Source organism: Oncorhynchus keta, chromosome 30 (assembly GCF_023373465.1).
Source record: "Oncorhynchus keta strain PuntledgeMale-10-30-2019 chromosome 30, Oket_V2, whole genome shotgun sequence".
Taxonomy (NCBI): Eukaryota; Metazoa; Chordata; class Actinopteri; order Salmoniformes; family Salmonidae; genus Oncorhynchus; species Oncorhynchus keta.
The window spans coordinates 31,925,935-31,938,642 of NC_068450.1; the positions used below are offsets into that span (position 1 = coordinate 31,925,935).

Sequence of the window (12,708 nt, forward strand, 5' to 3'; positions counted from 1 at the left end):
TCTCTTCCTCCTCCATCTCTCTTCACCCCTCCATCTCTCTCTTCACTCCTCCATCTCTCTCTTCACCCTCCATCTCTCTCTTCACTGCTCCATCTCTCTTCACTCCTCCATCTCTCTCTTCACCCCTCCATCTCTCTCTTCACTGCTCCATCTCTCTCTTCACCCCTCCATCTCTCTCTTCACTCCTCCATCTCTCTCTTCACCCCTCCATCTCTCTCTTCACTCCTCCATCTCTCTCTTCACCCCTCCATCTCTCTCCTCACTCCTCCATCTCTCTTCACTCCTCCATCTCTCTCTTCACCCTTCCATCTCTCTCTTCACTCCTCCATCTCTCTCTTCACTCCTCCATCTCTCTCTTCACCCCTCCATCTCTATCTTCACTCCTCCATCTCTCTCTTCACCCCTCCATCTCTCTCTTCACTCCTCCATCTCTCTCTTCACCCCTCCATCTCTCTCTTCACTCCTCCATCTCTCTCTTCACCCCTCCATCTCTATCTTCACTCCTCCATCTCTCTCTTCACCCCTCCATCTCTCTCTTCACCCCTCCATCTCTCTCTTCACTGCTCCATCTCTTCACTCCTCCATCTCTCTCTTCACCCCTCCATCTCTCTCTTCACTGCTCCATCTCTCTTCACCCCTCCATCTCTCTCTTCACTCCTCCATCTCTCTCTTCACCCCTCCATCTCTCTCTTCACCCCTCCATCTCTCTCTTCACCCCTCCATCTCTCTCTTCACCCCTCCATCTCTCTCTTCACTCCTCCATCTCTCTCTTCACCCCTCCATCTCTCTCTTCACTCCTCCATCTCTCTCTTCACCCCTCCATCTCTATCTTCACTCCTCCATCTCTCTCTTCACCCCTCCATCTCTCTCTTCACTCCTCCATCTCTCTCTTCACCCCTCCATCTCTCTCTTCACTCCTCCATCTCTCTCTTCACCCCTCCATCTCTCTCTTCACCCCTCCATCTCTCTCTTCACTCCTCCATCTCTCTCACCATCAGGTTTCTGGAAGCAGTAGCACCACTCGTTGTTGGACAGTTTTCCATCCTTGAAGGAGTCGCAGGAGTTGAACAGGGGCTTCATACACAGCTCATACTTGTCCAGGTAGATGGCGCTGAGCTCTGATTGGTCCAGCAGGAGGTCATAGTTCATGTCCAGCTTGTTGAACATCCAACCCAGAGAGTCCTTACAGATCGGCAAGATACTGGTGTCAAAACCTGTGGGAGGGGAGATGGGGAGATTAGTGTATATGTGGGGTGGGGTGGGGGAAGGGAGGGTAGTTTGAGGACATTTGTGTTTGTGTGTGTGTGTGTGTGTGTGTGTCTGTGTGTGTCTGTGTGTGTGTCTGTCTGTTTTAGAAAAGACAGTAAAGCATGAAGATTCCTAGAAACCAATAGAATTGGAGTAATAACATATTCAGCTACTTCAGACATTGACTCCAATCTACGTTGTGCCTTTAGATTTGGAGAAAATGAACAACTAAATAATTATTATTTACTTCTCCCATTGACTTCCCAAACACCTGTCTGGTCTGTTGAGTATGCTTTGCGAAGCGTTCCCAGAAGTATCGCAATGTTGGGCCTCTGCATTCAGAAACATTTTGGTTGTATTTGAGGGGTCTTTTCAGGGCCTCTTGTCTTGGCTTCAGTCAGGCCCTCGTGTCTTGACTTCAGTCAGGGGCTCGTGTCTTGACTTCAGTCTGGGGCTCGTGTCTTGACTTCAGCCAGGCCCTCGTGTCTTGACTTCAGTCTGGGGCTCGTGTCTTGACTTCAGCCAGGCCCTCGTGTCTTGACTTCAGTCAGGGACTCGTGTCTTGACTTCAGCCAGGCCCTCGTGTCTTGACTTCAGTCAGGGACTCGTGTCTTGACTTCAGTCAGGGGCTCGTGTCTTGACTTCAGTCTGGGGCTCGTGTCTTGACTTCAGCCAGGCCCTCGTGTCTTGACTTCAGTCAGGGACTCGTGTCTTGACTTCAGCCAGGCCTTCGTGTCTTGACTTCAGTCAGGCCCTCGTGTCTTGACTTCAGTCAGGGACTCGTGTCTTGACTTCAGCCAGGCCCTCGTGTCTTGACTTCAGCCAGGCCCTCGTGTCTTGACTTCAGTCAGGCCCTCGTGTCTTGACTTCAGCCAGGCCCTCGTGTCTTGACTTCAGTCAGGCCCTCGTGTCTTGACTTCAGTCAGGCCCTCGTGTCTTGACTTCAGTCAGGCCCTCGTGTCTTGACTTCAGTCAGGCCCTCGTGTCTTGACTTCAGTCAGGCCCTCGTGTCTTCACTTCAGTCAGGGACTCGTGTCTTGACTTCAGTCAGGCCCTCTTGTCTTCACTTCAGTCAGGGACTCGTGTCTTGACTTCAGTCAGGGACTCGTGTCTTGACTTCAGTCAGGCCCTCGTGTCTTGACTTCAGTCAGGCCCTCGTGTCTTGACTTCAGTCAGGCCCTCGTGTCTTGACTTCAGTCAGGCCCTCGTGTCTTGACTTCAGTCAGGGACTCGTGTCTTGACTTCAGTCAGGCCCTCGTGTCTTCACTTCAGTCAGGAACTCGTGCCTTGACTTCAGTCAGGCCCTCGTGTCTTGACTTCAGTCAGGGGCTCGTGTCTTGACTTCAGTCAGGCCCTCGTGTCTTGACTTCAGTCAGGGCCACGTGTCTTGACTTCAGTCAGGGCCTCGTGTCTTGACTTCAGTCAGGCCCTCGTTTCTTGACTTCAGTCAGGCCCTCGTGTCTTGACTTCAGTCAGGCCCTCGTGTCTTGACTTCAGTCAGGGACTCGTGTCTTGACTTCAGTCAGGCCCTCGTGTCTTGACTTCAGTCAGGGCCACGTGTTTTGACTTCAGTCAGGGCCACGTGTCTTGACATCAGTCAGGGCCTCGTGTCTTGACTTCAGTCAGGCCCTCGTTTCTTGACTTCAGTCAGGCCCTCGTGTCTTGACTTCAGTCAGGCCCTCGTGTCTTGACTTCAGTCAGGGACTCGTGTCTTGACTTCAGTCAGGCCCTCGTGTCTTGACTTCAGTCAGGGCCTCGTGTCTTGACTTCAGTCAGGCCCTCGTGTCTTGACTTCAGTCAAGCCCTCGTGTCTTGACTTCAGTCAGGCCCTCGTGTCTTGACTTCAGTCAGGGACTCGTGTCTTGACTTCAGTCAGGCCCTCGTGTCTTGACTTCAGTCAGGGGCTCGTGTCTTGACTTCAGTCTGGGGCTCGTGTCTTGACTTCAGCCAGGCCCTCGTGTCTTGACTTCAGTCAGGGACTCGTGTCTTGACTTCAGCCAGGCCCTCGTGTCTTGACTTCAGTCAGGGACTCGTGTCTTGACTTCAGCCAGGCCTTCGTGTCTTGACTTCAGTCAGGCCCTCGTGTCTTGACTTCAGTCAGGGACTCGTGTCTTGACTTCAGTCAGGCCCTCGTGTCTTGACTTCAGCCAGGCCCTCGTGTCTTGACTTCAGTCAGGGACTCGTGTCTTGACTTCAGCCAGGGACTCGTGTCTTGACTTCAGCCAGACCCTCGTGTCTTGACTTCAGTCAGGGACTCGTGTCTTGACTTCAGTCAGGCCCTCGTGTCTTGACTTCACTCAGGCCCTTGTGTCTTGACTTCAGTCAGGGCCTCGTGTCTTGACTTCAGTCAGGGACTCGTGTCTTGACTTCAGTCAGGCCCTCGTGTCTTGACTTCAGTCAGGGACTCGTGTCTTGACTTCAGTCAGGCCCTTGTGTCTTGACTTCAGTCAGGGCCTAGTGTCTTGACTTCAGTCAGGCCCTCGTGTCTTGACTTCAGTCAAGCCCTCGTGTCTTGACTTCAGTCAGGGCCAAGTGTCTTGACTTCAGTCAGGGCCTCGTGTCTTGACTTCAGTAAGAGACTCGTGTCTTGACTTCAGCCAGGCCCTCGTCTTGACTTCAGTCAGGCCCTCGTGTCTTGACTTCAGTCAGGCCCTTGTGTCTTGACTTCAGTCAGGGGCTCGTGTCTTGACTTCAGTCTGGGGCTCGTGTCTTGACTTCAGCCAGGCCCTCGTGTCTTGACTTCAGTCAGGGACTCGTGTCTTGACTTCAGCCAGGCCCTCGTGTCTTGACTTCAGTCAGGCCCTCGTGTCTTGACTTCAGTCAGGCCCTCGTGTCTTGACTTCAGCCAGGCCCTCGTGTCTTGACTTCAGTCAGGGACTCGTGTCTTGACTTCAGCCAGGCCCTCGTGTCTTGACTTCAGCCAGGCCCTCGTGTCTTGACTTCAGTCAGGCCCTCGTGTCTTGACTTCAGCCAGGCCCTCGTGTCTTGACTTCAGTCAGGCCCTCGTGTCTTGACTTCAGTAAGGCCCTCGTGTCTTCACTTCAGTCAGGGACTCGTGTCTTGACTTCAGTCAGGCCCTCTTGTCTTCACTTCAGTCAGGGACTCGTGTCTTGACTTCAGTCAGGGACTCGTGTCTTGACTTCAGTCAGGCCCTCGTGTCTTGACTTCAGTCAGGCCCTCGTGTCTTGACTTCAGTCAGGCCCTCGTGTCTTGACTTCAGTAAGGCCCTCGTGTCTTCACTTCAGTCAGGGACTCGTGTCTTGACTTCAGTCAGGCCCTCTTGTCTTCACTTCAGTCAGGGACTCGTGTCTTGACTTCAGTCAGGGACTCGTGTCTTGACTTCAGTCAGGCCCTCGTGTCTTGACTTCAGTCAGGCCCTCGTGTCTTGACTTCAGTCAGGCCCTCGTGTCTTGACTTCAGTCAGGCCCTCGTGTCTTGACTTCAGTCAGGGACTCGTGTCTTGACTTCAGTCAGGCCCTCGTGTCTTGACTTCAGTCAGGCCCTCGTGTCTTGACTTCAGTCAGGGACTCGTGTCTTCACTTCAGTCAGGAACTCGTGCCTTGACTTCAGTCAGGCCCTCGTGTCTTGACTTCAGTCAGGGGCTCGTGTCTTGACTTCAGTCAGGCCCTCGTGTCTTGACTTCAGTCAGGGCCTCGTGTCTTGACTTCAGTCAGGCCCTCGTTTCTTGACTTCAGTCAGGCCCTCGTGTCTTGACTTCAGTCAGGCCCTCGTGTCTTGACTTCAGTCAGGGACTCGTGTCTTGACTTCAGTCAGGCCCTCGTGTCTTGACTTCAGTCAGGGCCTCATGTCTTGACTTCAGTCAGGCCCTCGTGTCTTGACTTCAGTCAAGCCCTCGTGTCTTGACTTCAGTCAGGCCCTCGTGTCTTGACTTCAGTCAGGGACTCGTGTCTTGACTTCAGTCAGGCCCTCGTGTCTTGACTTCAGTCAGGGGCTCGTGTCTTGACTTCAGTCTGGGGCTCGTGTCTTGACTTCAGCCAGGCCCTCGTGTCTTGACTTCAGTCAGGGACTCGTGTCTTGACTTCAGCCAGGCCCTCGTGTCTTGACTTCAGTCAGGGACTCGTGTCTTGACTTCAGCCAGGCCTTCGTGTCTTGACTTCAGTCAGGCCCTCGTGTCTTGACTTCAGTCAGGGACTCGTGTCTTGACATCAGCCAGGCCCTCGTGTCTTGACTTCAGTCAGGGACTCGTGTCTTGACTTCAGTCAGGGACTCGTGTCTTGACTTCAGTCAGGGACTCGTGTCTTGACTTCAGCCAGGCCTTCGTGTCTTGACTTCAGTCAGGCCCTCGTGTCTTGACTTCAGTCAGGGACTCGTGTCTTGACATCAGCCAGGCCCTCGTGTCTTGACTTCAGTCAGGGACTCGTGTCTTGACTTCAGCCAGGGACTCGTGTCTTGACTTCAGCCAGACCCTCGTGTCTTGACTTCAGTCAGGGACTCGTGTCTTGACTTCAGTCAGGCCCTCGTGTCTTGACTTCAGCCAGGCCCTCGTGTCTTGACTTCAGTCAGGCCCTCGTGTCTTGACTTCAGCCAGGCCCTCGTGTCTTGACTTCAGTCAGGCCCCGTGTCTTGACTTCAGTCAGGCCCTTGTGTCTTGACTTCAGTCAGGCCCTCGTGTCTTCACTTCAGTCAGGGACTCGTGTCTTGACTTCAGTCAGGCCCTCTTGTCTTGACTTCAGTCAGGGACTCGTGTCTTGACTTCAGTCAGGGACTCGTGTCTTGACTTCAGTCAGGCCCTCGTGTCTTGACTTCAGTCAGGCCCTCGTGTCTTGACTTCAGTCAGGCCCTCGTGTCTTGACTTCAGTCAGGCCCTCGTGTCTTGACTTCAGTCAGGGACTCGTGTCTTGACTTCAGTCAGGCCCACGTGTCTTGACTTCAGTCAGGGCCACGTGTCTTGACTTCAGTCAGGGGCTCGTGTCTTGACTTCAGTCAGGCCCTCGTTTCTTGACTTCAGTCAGGCCCTCGTGTCTTGACTTCATTCAGGCCCTCGTGTCTTGACTTCAGTCAGGCCCTCGTGTCCTGACTTCAGTCAATGACTCTTGTCTTTGGCTTTTCAGTCCAAAATCTGAGTAAAGTGCTGGGAGAGAGTTTGTACTTTTGAAGTGTGAGACATGTTGACATTTATTAGAGCACGTAGGAGCACTGTCCTCATCATCTACAGTCCTCATTAGAACTGAAAAGAGCAATGGACTTTCAAATGGCAGTGCAATTAAAAACGGGGAAAAAAATACACACACACACACACACACACACACACACACACACACACACACACACACACACACACACACACACACACACACACACACACACACACACACACACACACACACACACACACACACACACACACACACATCCACACACAGAGAGATAATGGTGTGACTCACGTCCTGCCGCTGAATCAGAGTTGGCAGCGGATTTGAGGTCTCGGTTGGCATCGAGGTGGAGAACTCCGAACCAGTCCTTCAGTCTGGATGCTAGGCTATGCAGGTCCCCATCACTGCAGACTACATATACACATACACACAGACACACAGACACACACACACACACACACACACACACACACACACACACACACACACACACACACACACACACACACACACACACACACACACACACACATACACACAGACACACAGACACACACACACACACACACACACCAGTGTTATCAGGAAGCAGGGTTGGGCTCAATTCAGAATTTTGGAATTGACTCCCATTCAACTCATGAGATGAAATTCGAATTGAATTGGCCACACCCAGCAGGATATATAATATTTATTTGCGTGTGAGTGACAGGAAGTAGAATTTAATTCAGTGCAACTCAAATTAAATTCCACTCAGTCATAGAACATGGGAGTTTTATTGAATCTGACAGGTCACACTTCCAGATACCAAAGAATATAAATTTCCTTTGGAAACAATGTTCATATTCTCTTTTAACCTTAGTGCTTAGAATGGCCAATTCTATTTCCACCAACCATGTCATTTGTTTGGCTTCTTTTGAAGTTCTCAGGGTCAACTTCAGGGTGAAATGAATGCATTCTGAGAAATGTAGTATTTTCGTCATAGTGAACAAAATGTAAGTGATTCATGAAATATAAGAACTTAAGACTATTAGCACACATGTTTTCTTTTCCTTGATCATTAATTTTAAGAGTTTGTTTCACCGATTTTGTATATGCATGTACAGTGGGGAGAACAAGTATTTGATACATGCAGGTTTTCCTACTTACAAAGCATATAGAGGTCTGTAATTTTTTATCATAGGTACACTTCAACTGTGAGAGACGGAATCTTAAACAAAAATCCAGAAAATCACATTGTATGATTTTTAAGTAATTAATTAGCATTTTATTGCATGGCATAAGTATTTGATCACCTAACAACCAGTAATAATTCCGGTTCTTACAGACCTGTTAGTTTTTCTTTAAGAATCCCTCCTGTTCTCCACTCATTACCTGTATTAACTGCACCTGTTTGAACGTGTTACCTGTATAAAAGACACCTGTCCACACACTCAATCAAACAGACTCCAACCTCTCCACAATGGTCAAGACCAGAGAGCTGTGTAAGGACATCAGGGATAAAATTGTAGACCTGCACAAGGCTGGGATGGGCTACAGGACAATAGGCAAGCAGCTTGGTGAGAAGGCAACAACTGTTGGCGCAATTATTAGAAAATGGAAGAAGTTCAAGATGACGGTCAATCACCCTCGGTCTGGGGCTCCATGCAAGATCTCACCTCATGGGGCATCAATGACCATGAGGAAGGTGAGGGATCAGCCCAGAACTACAAGGGCTTGACCTGGTCATTTAAAAATATATATATTTAACGAGGCAAGTCAAATTCTTATTTTCAATGACGGCCTATGAACAGTGGGTTAACTGCCTGTTCAGGGGCAGAACGACAGACTTGTCAGCTCGGGGATTCGAACTTGCAACCTTTCGGTTACTAGTCCAACGCTCTAACCACTAGACTACCCTGCCGCCCCATTGACCTGAAGAGAGCTGGGACCACAGTCTCAAAGAAAACCATTAGTAACACACTACGCCGTCATGGATTAAAATCCTGCAGCGCACGCAAGGTCCCCCTGCTCAAGTCAGCGCATGTCCAGGCCCATCTGAAGTTTGCCAATGACCATCTGGATGATCCAGAGGAGGAATGGGAGAAGGTCATGTGGTCTGATGAGACAGAAATAGAGCTTTTTGGTCTAAACTCCACACGCCGTGTTTGGAGGAAGAAGAAGGATGAGTACAACCCCAAGAACACCATCCCAACCGTGAAGCACGGAGGTGGAAACATCATTCTTTGGGGATGCTTTTCTGCAAAGGGGACAGGATGACTGCACCGTATTGAGGGGAGGATGGATGGGGCCATGTATCGTGAGATCTTGGCCAACAACCCTCTTCCTTCAGTCAGAGTATTGAAGATGGGTCGTGGCTGGGTCTCCCAGCATGACAACGACCCGAAACACACAGCCAGGGCAAATAAGGAGTGGCTCCGTAAGAAGCATCTCAAGGTCCTGGAGTTGCCTAGCCAGTCTCCAGACCTGAACCCAATAGAAAATCTAAAGAGGGAGCTGAAAGTCCGTATTGCCCAGCGACAGTCCCGAAACCTGAAGGATCTGGAGAAGGTCTGTATGGAGGAGTGGGCCAAAATCCCTGCTGCAGTGTGTGCAAACCTGGTCAAGAACTACAGGAAACGTATGATCTCTGTAATTGCAAACAAAGGTTTCTGTACCAAATATTAAGTTCTGCTTTTCTGATGTATCAAACACTTATGTTATGCAATAAAATGCAAAGTAATTACTTAAAAATCATACAATGTGATTTTCTGGATTTTAGATTCCGTCTCTCACAGTTGAAGTGTACGTATGATAAAAAATTACAGACCTCTACATGCTTTGTAAGTAGGAAAACCTGCAAAATAGGCAGTGTATCAAATACTTGTTCTCCCCACTGTATATAACGACATGTTTGATGTTTTCTGCTCAAGAGGTATATATGTATATGTATATAGCTCAACCCTGGCAGGAAGGCAGGGGAATGTCAATCTCACACTTGTCATTTCAATAAAAATGAATGTATTATATTTTATAGCCACATTGATGCAACATGATTCTGTTTGATAAGGTTGGGTGAAATGACATCAGCACAATGTTGATTAAACCAATATTTTTCTTGTACTTGACTATAGAAGAACAACACACCACACAGGAGCAGCTGAGTTCTATTATCCTCCCTGTTGCTATAGGAACACAAGCAGGCACACCATCTTACTGCATGCTCTGTGTGTGTGTGTGTTACAATCTCTCATTGATCACTAGAAGATACAACTGCACTGTTAGAGCTAGGAACACAAGCTTCATCACTACACCCACAATAATGTCTGCTAAATATATATATATATATATATATATATATATATATATATATATATATATATATATATATATATATATATATATATATATATATATAGAGAGAGAGAGAGAGAGAGAGAGAGAGAGAGAGAGAGTAACACATTAATTCTGCCAGAGCTCCACCTGAGCTGATACCGAGCTCCACCACAGGTGAGACATTAACATCAGACCCAGCACTGTCACCAGGGACACACACAATCTCAGATGCACACACAAGCTTGGACACAGAAACACACAGGCACATACACACTCATACAAATAAACGCACACACACACACACACACACACACTATACTGCAGGCAAATCCCAGATCTCATCTTGGCTTGAAGGTTAACACCAAACAATGTGCTGGTGTGACAGGTCACCTGGGAGTCTATCTTTATTGACCCATAAATAGATAGGGGGTAAAGAAGGACACAAGATGCTACATTAGTCACACAGCAGTTTTCCCCAACTCTATTTAAATGGCCAAAAATCCACTGCGCCAGGAAACAGTGGCTATACTGAGCCTTTATTAGAAGTGAATGGTGCTGCTAACTAACAGTTGATGCTGGCTCAGATCTGTGATTTCAAGTCCTTGTTTCCTCTCCCATCCTCTCTGACATGGTCGATACAGAGAAGTCTATCTGACCGCTGTGGAAAACCACTCTCTCATCCACAGCCTCGACCACTAACAAGGTATTTTCGGCCAATTAACAACAACTGACTCCCTTTCTGTCAGGATGTGTGTGGGTCTCCGCATGATTGACACGGTCTCTAGGATGATGAGAACTAATTGACAGTTTAATAACAAACCTGAAACGCCTCATACCGAGCGAGCCAATCAAAAGCCATCATCCTTGGCATGCCAAACAGTCATATTCCAGAAGGCTAAAGAACATTAACATTCCAACAGCACACTGACCAATTAGCTAGCATTACATACTGCTACATACTGCTGCAATACTGTAGGAATCCATTCAGCTGGATGCTTAATGATACAAATGTAAGACACAAACCTTATACATAGGATCAGAGACACACACACACAGACACACACGTTCCCAACCTAGAGAATCTGGGTCACTAGAGGAAGAGTTTTCCCATCAGTCACTGGCGTTGTATGGTAATCAAACCCCTCTGCTGTAGCTCCTATTTAAACTGGGACAAAAACTGCTGCAACTTCTGATTACGTCCACACTCGTTCATGCACACACGCACACACACAGCCTACCTTCACTTCCGGTGAGTTGAGCTTGGCAGAGTAATACTAAGAGACTTTTTTGTGGGTTACAGGTCCTATCTTCAAATTCATATAATTTCATACATTTCGTTTTTTTTTTATCACATTTCCATTTACTATTTTCCATATATCTATTTCTGTTGCACCCACTCAGAAGAAAAATATATATATGAAGTACCAGTCAACATTTTGGACACACCTACTTATTCAAGGGTTTTTCTTTATTTTTACTCTTTTCTACATTGTAGAATAATAGTGAAAACATCAAAACTGTGAAATAATACAAATGGAATCATGTGGTAACCAAAAAAGTGTTATTAAACAAATCAAAATATATTTTACCTTTTAGATTCTTTAAAGTAGACACCTTTGGCCATGGCATTCTCTCAACCAGATTCACCTGGAATGCTTTTCAAACAGTCTTGAAGGAGTTCCTACATATGCTGAGCACTTGTTGGCTGTTTTTCCTTCAATCTGTGGTCCAACTCATCCCAAACCATATCAATTGGGTTGAGGTCGGGTGATTGTGGAGGTCCTGTCATCTGATGCAGCACCATTACTCTCCTTCTTGGTCAAATAGCCCTTACACAGCCAAATGATAGTCCCACTAAGAGCAAACCAGATTGTATGTCGTATCGCTGCAGAATGCTGTGGTAGCCATGTTGTTTAAGTGTGCCTTGAATTCTAAATAAATCACCGACAGTGTCACCAGTAAACACACCCACACCTCCTCCTCCATGCTTCACGGCGGAACCAAAAATCTCAAATTTGGACTCATCAGGCCAAAGGACAGATTCCCACTGGTCTAATGTCCATTGCTCATGTTTCTTGGCCAAAGCAAGTCTCTTCATATTATTGGTGTCCTTTAGTAGTGGTTTCTTTGTAGCAATTTGACCATGAAGGGCTGATTCATGCAGTCTCTTCTGAACAGTTGATTTTGAGATGTGTCTGTTACTTGAACTCTGTGAAGCATTTATTTGGGCTGCAATTTCTGAATCTGGTAACTCTAGTGAACTTATCCTCTGCAGCAGAGGTAACTCTGGGTCTTCCTTTCCTGTGGCGGTCCTCATGAGAGCCAGTTTCATCATAGCGCTTTATGGTTTTTGCCACTGCACTTGAAGAAACGTTTTTTAAAAAATCCCGATTGACTGACCTTCATGTCTTAAAATAATGATGGCCTGCCATTTTTTCTTTACTAATTTGAGCTGTTCTTGCCATAATATGGACATTGCCTTAAACCAAATAGGGCTATATTCTGTTTAACACTCCTACCTTGTCACAACACAACTGAATGGCTAAAACACATTAAGAAGGAAATCAATTCCACTATTTAACTTTTAACAAGGCACACACACCTGTTAATTGAAATGCATTCCAGGTGACTACTTCATGAAGCTGGTTGAGAGAATGCCGATAGTGTGCAAAGCTGTCATCAAGGCAAAGGGTGGCTATGTTGAAGAATCTAAAATCTAAAATCTATTTAGATTTGTTTAACTTTTTTGGTTACTACATGATTCCATGGGTGTTATTTCATAGTTCTGATGCCTTCACTATTATTCTACAATGTAGAAAATAGTACAAATAAAGAAAAACCCTTAAATGAGTAGGTGTGTCCAAACCATTTACTGGTACTGTATTTATACATACATAATACAAAGTAATGCTCATGTTGCTCATGTTACAGAGTTTAGGAAATAGTCAATTTAGTATGTAAAGGAAAATCAACAAGAAAATCCCATTCCATTCCCCCAACCCCACCCAGCCAACATGTCTCCATCCAAGACTCA

At 47.3% G+C, this 12,708-nt stretch overlaps 1 protein-coding gene across 1 annotated transcript in view; it reads right to left on the reverse strand.

The window, feature by feature from the left end:
- The window catches only part of LOC118372759 (testican-1-like), a 473,522-nt gene that overhangs the window by 7,985 nt on the left and 452,829 nt on the right, over positions 1-12,708 (reverse strand). Inside the window, exons 8-9 of the mRNA XM_052488275.1 lie at positions 6,654-6,773; positions 993-1,214 (exon numbers count right to left, since the gene is read on the reverse strand). Coding sequence (XP_052344235.1) covers positions 993-1,214; positions 6,654-6,773 — 342 coding nt within the window. The remainder of the gene's footprint in view (positions 1-992; positions 1,215-6,653; positions 6,774-12,708) is intronic.